General features: G+C 38.6%; 1 protein-coding gene across 2 annotated transcripts in view; it reads left to right on the top strand.

Annotated features, from left to right (window-relative positions):
* map4k5 (mitogen-activated protein kinase kinase kinase kinase 5) overlaps nt 1-14,289 on the top strand; it is a 45,087-nt gene that overhangs the window by 2,363 nt on the left and 28,435 nt on the right. For both annotated transcript variants that reach the window (XM_062995634.1, XM_062995632.1), the window contains exons 2-4: nt 240-458; nt 7,926-7,983; nt 13,887-13,977. In XM_062995634.1, the coding sequence (XP_062851704.1) occupies nt 351-458; nt 7,926-7,983; nt 13,887-13,977 (257 nt within the window). In that variant the 5' untranslated portion in view covers nt 240-350. The remainder of the gene's footprint in view (nt 1-239; nt 459-7,925; nt 7,984-13,886; nt 13,978-14,289) is intronic.

Genomic DNA, 14,289 nt, shown 5'->3' with positions numbered 1-14,289 from the left:
CGGTGTTTAGAAATATGTTTTTGAAAGCAGTGGTTCTGTGCAAAAGAGCCTCATATTATTCAATTTAAACTGTAGTGACAATTTACCCAACATGCTTTTATTAAACAGTAAAGATTTGTCAAAATCTGTAGTCAAATTCAGACTTTGACCAAAATGCACTTTCCTAAGTGCACATAATGATTCTTTCCGCTGTTCAAAAGCAAATATTAAGCCGATATGTCTCTCTGTTTCCATTTTAGAAAATGAGTCATATTTGGAAGCAAGGTGTTTGATGCAATATTTGGAAAATCATTAACCCAGCTAGACTACCATTGTGGAACTCTCTGTGACTCGCAGCAGCAAGCTCTGGAATGGATCACTATTCTAGATCCAGCGGTGAGATACAGCGCAGAAACCCCCAGCATGACTTTGAGCTCATCCAGCGAGTGGGCAGTGGCACATATGGAGACGTCTTTAAGGTGAGAATGGCACACTCTTAATGGGATGACAGATCTAATAGGTTTTGTAAAATGCTTTATTAATTGCTATGCCTGTTTAAGTGGCTTTATTTTTATTACCATTTTATATACTGGTTTTGACCATGCAATCTGACTGGTTATGGCACAAAACCAGGAAAACAAAATGGTTTTTACAGCAAGGTCCATGTACTACACCTGTATTATTCTGCATCCTGGTTGCTAAGCACAAGACGAAAACACAGCGCTGCTGATGTCTTACCTGCACTACTGCATTAGTTTATGCTATTTTATTGCAAGCTACCTATTGAAGTTCGTTTCTGGCAGAAGTTGTCTAATAAATGCTTGTATTTTAAATATGATTATGATTTCTTTGCCTAGTTTTGATTTTCACTTTGTAAACTGGTTGTCCAAAAGCAATAGAACACTGAAGACTGTGTTAAGGCAATAGCATTACAGATCTATGACTTTTGCCTTAATGCCTGTAACCTAATTACAGTTACATTATTTTCAACAATACTTGCCCTTCTGGTTGTATTGCTTACCTATACAATCCTTAAATAATAAGGCCATGGCCGGGAATAGGCGCAGGTACACGTTAGTGGCATTGTTCATGAATACACATCCTTTTGTTGTAACTTGCAGGGAGTGTTCTTCTGTTGGATACAAAAGCTTTCATGTATATGTGACCCAATTGTGCACATAGATTAAAGGAATGTAAACAGTGTGCTACATGTTTTACAAGGATACATAACAATAAGCTTCACTTTTGCTTGTGATTTGAATTGAAAGCGGACTATAGATTTTTTCGCAGGGAGTGTGGAGTGCTTAATTGTACCTTGCTTCCAAACACCCTTTGTAATCTTTCCCAGACTTAAACACTTTAATAATCTCTTTTTTGTAATTTCTTTTGGCTTGTGATTATTTAATATAGAAATTATTTAATTAGAATATAGTCAGATAATTTGCAGGCAGTCAGGAGGCTGGATCAGGTAGAAAAGATGTCTTCTAATTTTGAGTTGTTATACTTTTTATAGGTGTTTCTCTGGCTTTGCCATATGAACTGCCAGTGTATAAAATGGTTTATGGAGCTGATATTTAGAAATGTGCATGAATAAAGCAGACAAAACTCAATTCTTTGCAATTAGTACTCAATGATAACTTGTGCTGTTTACATAATATAATTTCAACGTCAGTGGATTAAAATTGAGTGATTGTGGGTCATGTAAAATATATCCACCACCACTTTATTACAAATACCTGTGTTCTTGCTATTCATTTAGGTATCCATTATAATCTAGTCATGTGGCAGAAGTATGATGCATGGGAACATGCATACACTGTTCATGATCTTTAATTCATTTTTAAACATCACAAGGGTAAAAAATAAATCAGATCTATGGGTCTTTGTCCGGGGCGGGCTTGATTGTGTCAGGAGGGGTGCTTTAAGTTAGTCAAAAACTGCTGATCTGTTGGGATTTGCATACACACCAGTCTCTAGAGTTTACACAGATTGATGTGAAATTAAAAAAATTATAATGTGAGCAGCGTTTCTGCAGACGAAGTAGAGCCTGGCAGCAATTTGTAGTGGTTTTGATTACTGAGAAGAACTGGCTGTTTCATAACGACTAGTTGAGCATGGTAAAGCAAATAATTCACCATGGTTGGAAAGGTGCTTTTAAAAGAGCCATAAAATCAAGTCGTGGAAGGGCACAAATCAGTCGACGAATACAAAATGATTTGTGAGGCTTTATTTATTCCACTTACATTCAGAGCATTATGAACAAGCGGCAAAGGATCATCCTCCTCCATGTCTGTCTATTCATGTGACAGTTTCACAAGCTTTACACAAGGTTGACCTGAATGATGTTACAAGGAAATAAGTCTTTTCTGAACATTTACCATACTTGTTGAGTCTTGTTTGCAGTTTGCCAAAAAACCTGAAATATTCTAATGTCATGACAAAGGTTTTATGCTCAGATGAGACCACGGTTGATATTTTTGGACTGAAGTCTAAGCACTCAGACACAATACAAACACAGCACCACAGTCAAAGTATACTGTTTCTACTGTGGTGGCAGCATTATATTGTGGGGAGTTTCTTTTCAGTGGGAACTGTAGCAGTTAATTAATATTGAAGAGAAAATTCTTGAGGAAGGCCTGCAGCCTTCTGCTAGACAGCTGAAGACTGGCAGGTGGTTCACCTTGTGGCACTACAGGGACCATCAACACGCTGCCAACTGAATGATTCAGTAAATACACTAGTGTCCATGTTAAAGATCTGACCTAAGTCCAATAGAAAATCTGAGGATAGGGTTGAAAGCAGTATACTGGTATAGATGATTAATGATTTTCTTTGTGTGTGCATGAGTCTCCCCACAATGTGAATCCTGCCAATTACCCATCATGATTAAACACATACTAACTGAGTGCCATAAATACCAAAGGGAAAGACAAAAATTCTTCATAGCTGGAACAATGAAAGACATTTTTAACCTCGGAAAAACAGAAAAACTTTTGAACTTCATTACAATTACTAAATTAGGAATATACATGTAATATCAGAGACTACATAACAGATACAAAGCACCCACATAAACCTTATCTGCTGTGAATGTAACTCACAAGAGTAAACACAGTATTAAAAAGATAGATAGATAGATAGATAGATAGATAGATAGATAGATAGATAGATAGATAGACAGATAGATAGATAGATAGATAGACAGATAGATAGATAGATAGATAGATAGATAGATAGATAGATAGATAGATAGATAGATAGATAGATAGACAGTGTGCATGAGTGAGTTAAGGCTGTTTCTGTTGGCGCTTCTCAAAAGAAAGCAAAACTGCGTTATACAGGAAGTGCTCCCTCATTACGATTGACCTTTCCTCTGACTTTATGTGCAGCATCTAAATAAACAACAGCCTTTCTTCTTTACAATGCTTTTCTTTTGTCACTGGTAGATTACACTGTTAGATATTCAGTGTTCTCAGTGTGTCACTGTGTATTCTCTATGTTGGGGATGGAGCACGGCTACAGTTTCCTGTTTTAATGTGCTAGTGCAGTGTTGTTCCTTGCTCGCTCCTGAATTAGCATACCAGGCAGACGGTAGCAAACTTCTGTTTTTTTTTGGTTTGTTTTATTACGCAGTTGTGTTGTAACTCAGACTCCAGGTTAACAACACATGTTCTTGCTGCTGAAACAACTTGCAGTAGGAAACTAGTTTTTCTTGTATGTGCAGACATTTTTCTTTCTGTGAACTTTCACACGAGCTGCTTTCTATCCAGACTGCTCGCTGTGAGTTTAAAGATGATTCACGTCAGTGGATGACGACATGTGTATCAAAAAAGACTGTCGATAATAATCACATAACATTATGCATGAAAACATTTGAGTGTTTACACCAAGGGTCAGACATGTGTGTCTTTGAAAAACACAGATAAGCATAATCCAAGGCAGATGTAATGACTATTTGTCATATATAATAATATACATGTACAATACAATGATACTGTTTCTGTCATGAATGTAACCAAAGTGTAAAACATGACGTTAAAATCCTAATAAAACAAACAAACAATACAATATAATTCTTTATTTGCATATTCCAGCTTCTTTGGAAGTTGAGGTCAGATTGCAGGGCCACTGGCCTGGCTGGGTTCTCAACACACAAGTGTTCACATGATATGCGTTTTGCGCTTTGTTCACCATGAGGCTGGGCACATATTGGGAATTGTAGCCGTTAATCAGTTTTTTTTTTTTTTTTTTTTCTCTTTCTTCCCCACCTTTTTCTCCCCCTTTAGCGCATCCAAATGTTCAATTTGCATCGTGCTTCCTCTCTGTCTATGCCGAACCCCGCCCTGACCGAGGAGATCGAAGCTAACCCATATCCCCTCCGAAACTGCGTTATACAGGAAGTGCTCCCTCATTACGACTGACCTTTCCAATTTGCATCGTGCTTCCTCTCTGTCTATGCCGAACCCCGCCCTGACCGAGGAGATCGAAACCCATATCCCCTCCGAAACATGAGCAGCAGCCGGATGCATTTTTGCCACCCACACATTTATGAGTTTGGCGCCACCTAGCGTTGCATGCGGAGAGACACACCCTAAGGGCACTCTTCCTCATCTCTTGTGCAGGCGCCTCTAATCAGCCGGCAGAGGTCGTAATCGCATTCTGACAGAGAGAGAGACCCACATCCGGTTCTTTGTCCCACCCCCCAACTGAGCAACCGGCCAATCGTTGCTCATACAGCCGCCCAGCCTCGAACCGGGGAGGCAGAGCTGGATTCGAAACGACATTAATCAGTTTTGAAGAGAAAATTGTTGAGGAAAGCATGCAGCCTTTTGCTAGACAGCTGAAGACTGGCAGATGGTTCACCTTGTGGCATCACAGTGACCATTAACACACTACCAACTCAACAATGCAGTAAATACACTAGTGTCCAAGTTTATAATTTACTGTAGTCACTGTATACATTTTCTTTATATGTGTGCATGAGTGAGTTAAGGCAGTTTCTGTTGGCACTTCTCAAAAGAAAGCAACACACAAGTGTTCACATTATATTCGTTTTGCACTTTGTTCACCGTAAGGCTGGTCACATATGGCCATTTATCAGAGCATTTAAAATGATGAGCCTTTCACATGGTATGCTGCAAAACTGCATTCTGCTGGCTGTGACACTAAGTGCCAAATAAACTGCATGTAAATAAATTTACTGCATGTAAATAAACAGTATTCACTGTTTATTTACATGCAGTTTTGTATGAAATGTACCTTAGTTTAGGCAAGAAAGCTCTGCATGGTTGTAATTTGTAGACATGAGAAGATATAAACCCAGCAAAAGAATAAAGTAAGTGTATTAACTTTTTTTATTATTAATCTAGGAGACTTAAATGATGTTGAAGAGCTACGAAGCCACAACAATCAATTCCAGGATGATGAGGAAACTTGTTGTCCAAAATGCGGACGTGGTCTCCATATTTCACAGCTCACTAGTCACCATGGTGTATTTGTCTATGTTAGGTTAAATGCAACGGTTCAGGGATTTGTGAAACATTGAAAATTATTTCTCTCTGCCATGTCCAGACTGTGTCACATGAACTCTTTGTCTCATTGTCAGTGCTTTGAAAAGGTCAGTTGCAAACTGGGTAAAAATTCAGACTAAACTTTGAGGACAGCTGCAAGTGGTAAAAACCGCAAGTCAATGCGGCAAATCTGCACTCCAGAAAGCACAGTGGTTCTTTAGCTCTTGACTGAGGTTATTTGTGGCTAGGATGAAGGCAAAAAGACCTTCCAGAAGCAAGAATCACCAGAGCGATATGCTAATGTTGAGATTTAAAAAGTTGCATAGTACATGAGACTTTTTTAATAGTTTCTTAGACATCATCTGCTCCCTGCCACACATGGATTTGAAATAAGCGGGTTGTTGTACATTCCTGGAAACCTAGTGAAAGTAGCAGCTTCCATTCATCTAGCAGTAAAGAACTTACTCTAGCAAAGAGTGAGCGCTTTGTGTGTGTTTGTAAGTGGGCGCTTTGCTGCTCTTGTTTAGTGAACCTCTTTCCTCATTGTGTGCTCAGTCATTGCTGCTTCAATGCCTACAGTGCAGGGTTTAGCCGGAGTGTAGAATCCAGCTGTAGGCTCAGGATGTTTTCTGGATCTAACTTTATAGCTCTCCAGTCAACACTTTTGAAACCCGGTCAGGCTGATAGTCCAGGGGTTGGACAGTCTGACATGGTTAAAACATTTGGATCAGTCTTTTAGTAGAAGAGTTTTCTGTGAAACAGTCGAACACGTAAAGATACAATTATGGGCACCCAGGTGGCGCAGCTAGATAATCTGCTACTACACCAGTGCGGGGATTCAGTTCTGCTAACAATTGGCTGGGCTCCCCTAGCAGGCATAATTAGCCATTAAGTTTGCCGGGTGGAAAAAGGCCAGACTGAAAAGTGGGTGGGGTCTTTAACGCTGTGCAAGGACCCTGGTTAGTAGCCCAAGGCACCTGTACAAAAAGTGGAGAAGCCCAAAGATCAGGATGTGGCTCTCCGAGCGTGAATTCTGGCCTCACGCACGAATTCACTGAAGGTGTGGGCGAATATGAAGGGTCATCAGAGGGACCCTCCTTGGACAGGACTGGAGTCTCCACCAGCGGAAGATAAATTGACTAATTTGGGAGAAAAAAAGAAACATTCAAAAAAAGATGCTATTATGTGCTTGTTATATCGCAGGTTAGATTGTGTGATGGTGTAAATGTGTGGCAGTAAAGATGTTTACAGGTATAGATATGGAATAACTGTCTTCTTTAGTGTGATAAACAGTAGCAAAACTGTGCTGCTTATCTCAGTTTTATTTACGATAACTGGAAAGTAAAAGAGATTGACAAGCATTGTCGTAAGTTTTTATGTGCAGGTGGAACTTTTAACGTCATGCCGCCAAGTATTTTTGTCTGTAGTTAATGATCTGCTGTGTTTCTATTCTTCTGTAAATGTTTAGCCAGTTATCAGTGACTTCTGGTTGTGTGTGCGCCATTTCTTGTGTCTGTCTGTTATCAGAACTGGCCGACAGATTTAATCCACATGCTGAGTTTCACAGGCAGTGGTTCACTCTTGTATGTGCCATCAGACTCCCTCCCTGTGTAAATTTCTCATCTACCATCCCCCATGATCCTTAGCAGTTCTTTGGAAATTGGTATTTTCCTTTTAAATATGACGCTAAAAAGCTCTGGGCTCATTTTAGCTAATGTTTGTGCTCCAGGCTACAGGGAAGTAAATTGCTACTTTGTCACAGATTTGTTCTCTAAATATGACGGCAAACATACCCTTAACCTTGGGAGTTTTAATAAGGTAATAATTAGGGTCCTTCTAAATTCATGGGAAAATGTGCTTAATTTCATGGCCCTCATTTAAAAAAAATCACTGATTTCAGGGATTTGTACAGAAAAGTACCACATTTCAAGGCAGTCATTACATAACACTCATAAATTAAATGACAGTTACAATACACAGAACAGCCTACCTTAACGGTTGAGTGTAAACCTAGAATGTTCTATGTTCATGTTCTATCTCACTGACAAAAATACTCGCCTGTGTTTTGACAATTAGTAATGTTACTAATAATAATAACATAATAATAATAATAATAATAATTACATTTGTCCACTACCGTTACGATCTGAGGTATAAATCTCAGCTGTGCTATCAGCCGGTCAGTCATGGCGAAGGGTCTGGCTGCATACATGCACTAACGGCCCGACATTCACTGCCCACGCATACATGACTAGATATAATTCAGTAATGATTTAGGCATTTATAAAATTAAAACTACTATGTAAATACCCTGTGGGTTTGATAAGCAAAAATGGCAAACATCATACTGTTAGGCTGCATGAATAAAGGTAACATGTCAGTTTTATATATGATGGGGGGATGCATATATTTATTTTTATTGTCTTTGTTTTTCAGGCTCGTAGCATCTCCACCGGAGAGTTAGCAGCTGTAAAGATCATCAAACTGGAGCCAGGTGAGTTTTGGACCTTGACTTTTATAAAACTATGTAGGTCTGATGAGTGTGTAGGTTTGCTCAGCTGTATGTCTGTGTATTTGGGACAGTCTGAGTACTATAAACTGACCCTCAGTGTAAATTGCATGTGCACAATGTAATGCTCAGGAAAACTGGCAATTCTTTAATCACTCCCAGCTACTAAATAATTAAATAACACTATATAGACTCCAACTGCAGTACGTCCAAACGCAAATGTATAAACCTGGTGCTGCATTCTGATTGGCTGAGCTGAATGTCGCTCACATATCGCCACTACAGTATTGTAGTATAATAATAACGACCTGGCGAATGCAGCCAATTTTTTTTTCCCTCGAACGGCGGGTCGCACCATTGAGAAATTAGGTTGCACGTGCGACCAAACTGGTCGCACTCTAGAGCCCTGTTTTCACCTCAGATCTTTTTAACCTGAATAATTAGGCATAAGCTGTCTAACACCCTCTTGTTGGAATCATGCAGTGCAGAAAATAAAACGATACAAACTAGAGATGGGACGATCGATCGGCTACGAATCGGTATCGGCCGATTTTTAATCAAAATATGCGATCGGCGATATCTCCTAAAAGTAGCCGATCCGATCGTGTGATATATAAAGACCATGTTAAGTTAACAGCTCAGTGGATTGATCCAGACTTTGAGCTACGAAGCACCAACCATCACATCACCATTCATCAACAATCGTACAGAAACCATCGTGAAAGCTCTTACGATGTAATTTTGCTGATTGTAATATTTACTTTAAAAAGATAATTCAACCCGGTCACATCTGAGTCGATTCTATCAGCACGTTATATAAACTCGTGGTTCACTTTGGTAAATCGTAAGCGGTTCTTACTTGTGATGTAGATGAGAACAGAAAACGTTACAGAGCCAATCCGAGGCAAAAGTTTATTCATTACCAAATTCGTTAGTTCAGGATCATCTGCTGAACTTTTAGAAAACTTTTAGCTCCTTAGACGGAACGAGTCTGACTCGGTTACAGATCTGTGGTAATAGCAGTTTAATTAAGCTTTTTAATGAAGCTTTTTAATGTAAGAGAGTCACACAAAATGTTCTGTAGTAGCTGGTGTTTATTTAAAACCACGACATTTAATTAATAACAGTAAACACGGAGAGATAACTGAGAAGAGAAACTTACGCTTCACATAAAAACGAATCAACTCATGAATCAATGAATCACTTATAGCGATACTGTGAACAAAGCGTCTCTGTAACTCTGTAACTGCGTCTCTTCTAAAGGCACAAACACACACGTGCGCGCGTGCTGCTCCGGTTTATCTTTACTGTGAGGCTCTTTTTAAGTTTATTTACTGCTAAACCCCCCCCCATCGGAATCGGCTATCGGCCGATGTCCCGGTGCCAAAAACCCCGATCGGTCCATCTCTAATACAAACATAACAAATGTGCTCATAAGTGCACTTTAAGAAGGCCACACATTTTCATAAGCAGCATGTTTGCTCTAAACTAAGAGGAAGTGGTCAGAGTTGTGAGTCTATAGATCAACACAAGAACATCAAAAGATTTTGGTTCTTGTTTTTTTTTTTTTGGGTGCAAGCAATGTTCACTTTAAGAGAAACTGATGAGCCTCACATCTATGTGAAATTGGAACAATCCTTTACCATCCAGGTTCTTTGTGTTTATTTTTATTTGCTTTATTGTTTATCATACTAAATGTTGACAAATGAGTTTAGGTAGAAGTGTCTGTATTTGTGGGTGTGTATATACCCACAGCAGTCCGTAGTCAATGTTGTCTGATTCTTCTTGTCATGACGTGCCATACATTTTCAATTCAAGCCATGCTGTTGTAGCAGGTGCTGAATGAGGCCTGGCATTGTCTTGCTCTCTGATATCCCAATATAAGCCTCTGCATCAATCGTACCTTCACACACATGCATACCATGATGGATGCTGACTATTGAACCTTTGGATGATAAAATTTTTGGCATGAAAAACTTCACTTTTTCTTTTAAAACAAGCTGAAATGTGTGCTCATTTGACCACAACACAGTTTCCACTGTCCATCTCAGATGAGCTGGGGTCCAGATAATTAATGTAGGTTTTTCTCTTTTGTAAAATAGTTTCTGTTCCCATTACTTCTAAACTCTCTCCGCGTCCATGTGGTTACATTTATCGAAGGTCACACCCATTCAACAGTGCTTTGCTCTGAGATTTCTCTGGATTTCTGAATATTTTCACAATATGACGTGTGTGAGAGATGTGGAGGTGGCCGATTAGAGATTTTATTCTTTAAGCACAAATCAACATTAAAGGTTGTTTTTTGGACACTATAATATTATAATCTGTGAGCATGGTTTATATTCCATATTGCATGATGATGATTGGGCTGGTGTAATCTAGGCATGTTACTTCAGTGTAAAACAGACTGCACTTTTCTTTAACCCGTTCTGCTCTGAAGCAGATTTACACTGGTTTCTTATGCTGAAATTGCTCTGCTTGGCTCTTACATACTGGGTGCTTTCATAGGTCATGTCCTTGTAAATCAGGCACTAGCTGCAAATTAACAGCAGATGAATACACCTTAAAGCAGGATTTGTGGGTAAGCAGGCTACATTTCGGTTTGACTCAGGTTTAACAATTCAGCATCTATCCAGCCTAAATGTTCAATGCATTGAGAAAGTATTCAGACCCCTTGACCTATTTTGCACACATTGTGGTATAGATTTGACTTTTTAAATCAAAAACTGAACTCCTTGATTCACAAAAAATACTTTGCTGAAGCCCCTTTGCCAGCATTTACAGCTGTAGGTCTTCTTGAAAATGTTATTACAAGCTTTGCACACATTATTCTATTTTTCATGGCAGATCATTTTAAGATAGGTCAGATTAGAGGGCAAGCATATGTGAACTGCGATCTTCGGCTTCGGGTCTTTGCACAGATGTATGGAGTTTAAGCCTGGGCTTTGGCTTGCCCACTCAAGAACCTTTAGACACTTGCCCCCAAGCCATGCCAGTGTTGTTGTGGCTGTTGAAAGGTGAACTGCTGACCCAGTCTGTGTTTGCGTGTGCTCTGGAGGAGGTTTTCTGTAAGGATTTTTCTGTATTTGGCCGCATTTATCTGAACCTTTTAAATCTCTCACTCTCTCCCTGTCCTTGCTAACATGTTTCACCTTAGAGATGGTATTCACCAGGTGCAGTGTATTTTCTATTACTAGACCGAGTGTGTGCTGTTTTGCCCAACATTAAATGTAACGTTACATTTTTTTAAAAGCAGAATAAAGAATCTTTTAGCTCATGTTGCCAGAGTCATTTACATGCTGTTTAGCAAACTCCAAGCAGACTCGTATGTCAACACTTTGTTGCAAGGACCTGATTTATGGAGTGCTGCAGCGATTATTTGTCCAACTGGTTTTTTTATCTTGGCACAAGACCCAGTTTGGCCACTTGATCGGCTCTAGAAATGTCTGAGGTTTTTCCAAGCTTCTTCTATTTCACAATAATGGAAGCCACTGAGGTCCTGGGATCTATTAAATGCTTAAATATGTTTTTATACCTGTGCCCTGATCAATGACTTGCCACAATTTGATTATGGACATCCACAGACAGTCTCTTGGACATCATGGCTTGTTTTTTGTTTTTCTAATGCAGTAAATTACTGGCTCTTATAGACCCAGGTGTGTGTCTTTTTAAACAATGTCCAATTAATTTAAATTGCAACAGGTGTATTTTAATAGACTTCCTGGAGACATCTCAAGGCTAAAAACATCAAACTGGATACACCCTAGGGTTGGGCGGTATGACGATATTACCGTATACCGCGGTATTTAAAAATGGTGATGTATTAAAAAATGGTGACGGTATTTTTTAAATGTGAAGCGCCAAATTTCTGCTCCAGGTTTACCTTGAAAACTGAGACTTTAGGACATGCGCGCATCCACAGTGAGTTGGAGCTCGCTGATTGGCTGTGGGGTGCTCACTGGTGATAACACAGAGAGACGAGTGAAGAGCCACACTGGCTAGCGTTAGCTGTGAGCTAACAAGCAGAAACTGAAAAACGGCTCGTCTTTTAATTTTTCAAAATCAACATTTTTTATCAGTTAAACCGGAAACCGGGTTAAACACAAGCGCGTGCATGCGCGGACATGTACTTATTTACTAAATATATCTTCAGTGTAAATCGAGCACAAGTGTTGAGAAAAAGGAGCAAACAGTAATAATAACGTTACGCCCAATCCGCTGTTCTGACTCTTGTCTGCCATAGATTTTCCTGCCTATGTAAGAACAATTTTTTCCTAAATAAAAGCGCTATATTAAGAAAAAAAGAACGTCTCACCTGTCGTGTAATGTGAATTATAAAATATATTGTCTGGCCCTTTAAGAATGTTAAGCGCACTATAGGGCGTAGGGAGCGAGTGTGTAGGGAATAGATCGGATTTGTACCGTTTCCGTGCTCGTGTTTTGCTCTGACTTTATGTGACATGTAAAGTAGCGTTCTCGTTAACCACTCAAATGTTTGGACTTTGAATTATTTTAACATTATTTTACATCACCGTCATCGCAACATGAACATTTACATTCATATTTTTTGTTACGGTATAGAACTTAATTCTGGATTACAGTCATAACTAATCGTACACGTTCATACACTTTTAAGAAATATCTGTAGCTATAAACTAAGCAGTTAACTTTTGAAATATATTGAAGTGTGTAGCTGCTATTATTCTGTTTTGTGTGGGCAGAGAGAGATTACAATGCCAAAATGTTCTGACAAGATAAGCAATGTTTGACGTTCACATTGTTAAATCTTTTAATAATAAAACATTGAAATATTGTAATTACACTCAAGTGTGTACACTGTAAAGTTTGTCCGCGCAGTATATATATATATATACCGTATATATATACTGTATATTAGGGCTGTCACACGATTAAAACTTTTAATCGACATTAAAGAACAAATTTTTAATCGTGTGACAGCCCTAATAAATATGTATTCATCTCAATTAATCGCAAACTAATAATTAAGCAAAATTTTAACAGTTATGCACATTGTTATTGCAAGAACGTGTTTACCAATAAAACATTCATAAAATATGATAAAATTTATAAATCTAAATTCATTGTAGAAAGCACATTATCTGACAAAAGTGAGGATCTTTTCCTGTTCATGACCCTGACACTGAAAACAGGTGCACAAATCATAATGTTTTGATCTAATATAAGTCATCAATAAAGCATCAAAGATCTATTAAGAAAACCCTTTAACACTGTGTTTGTGCAGAAAGAATACTGGGAAATACTGTTCTAAATGACCATTTAAACATCTATAAATACCTGAAACAGTCAAGTTAGCAGACATTATCTATAAGTAATTGACTGTAGCTTTAAAGAAAGTGTTAATTAAAACAGTCCATGTAAACGCTTAGTCCATATAAATATCAGATACGAATGTGTTTTTAGAAAACTATGTCTGTGGGTCTGTCTGTGTGTGTGTGTGTGTGTGTGGGGGGGGGGGGGTTGTAATGGGGCTACAATATGGAAGAAAAAGCTTTTCCTCAGTCTGTTTTTGCATGTCCTGATAGTTCAGTATCTTTTGCCTGATGGGAGGGGGACAAACAGTCTGTGACATGGGTGGGCTGAGTCCTTGATAATGTTACTAGCCCTCTTCTACAGAATTACTACAGAACACAGTATTTGTGTTTGAACTCACATGTGATGACAAACCGCATGGATTACAGAATATTTTTCCTCAGTTGTTTCTTCCACCAGAATGAATACTTTGTTGACCTGAATTGTGAACTTGTTTTCAGTAAAAGAATATAAGGAATTATAAGGGATTTTTCTTACACGTCATCTGCTTTACAGTACCCTTTTCATTTGTTTCTGAATTGCACTCTGTCTTTCAGGAGATGATTTCTCAATCATCCAGCAGGAAATCTTCATGGTGAAAGAATGTACTCATCAGAACATTGTGGCCTACTTCGGAAGCTACCTCTGGTAAGGCCAGTATGCAGATGCTATTTGTGGGTGTTATTAGACTTCTGTAACATTTCTTACAGGCAGTGGCATGTTATTGTAACATAAAAAAAGCCCTGTGATATGTGTTGTGATGTCTTTTTAGTTGAGGCTTAAGTATTCAAACATTAAGGTTCTGAAATAGTGATTAGAAGGTTGCTGTAAGTCGTTTCAGATAAAAGTGACTGATAAATTCCATAAAGATAGTTAATGTAACCCATAAGCACTTTAATGAGGATAATGTATGAAGGTATCTCATTTGCACTTATTTGCATTTGTCTGGTATTTGTCTTT

This window comes from Trichomycterus rosablanca, chromosome 5 (genome assembly GCF_030014385.1).
Source record: "Trichomycterus rosablanca isolate fTriRos1 chromosome 5, fTriRos1.hap1, whole genome shotgun sequence".
Taxonomy (NCBI): Eukaryota; Metazoa; Chordata; class Actinopteri; order Siluriformes; family Trichomycteridae; genus Trichomycterus; species Trichomycterus rosablanca.
This window is presented reverse-complemented; position numbering and strand designations above follow the sequence as displayed.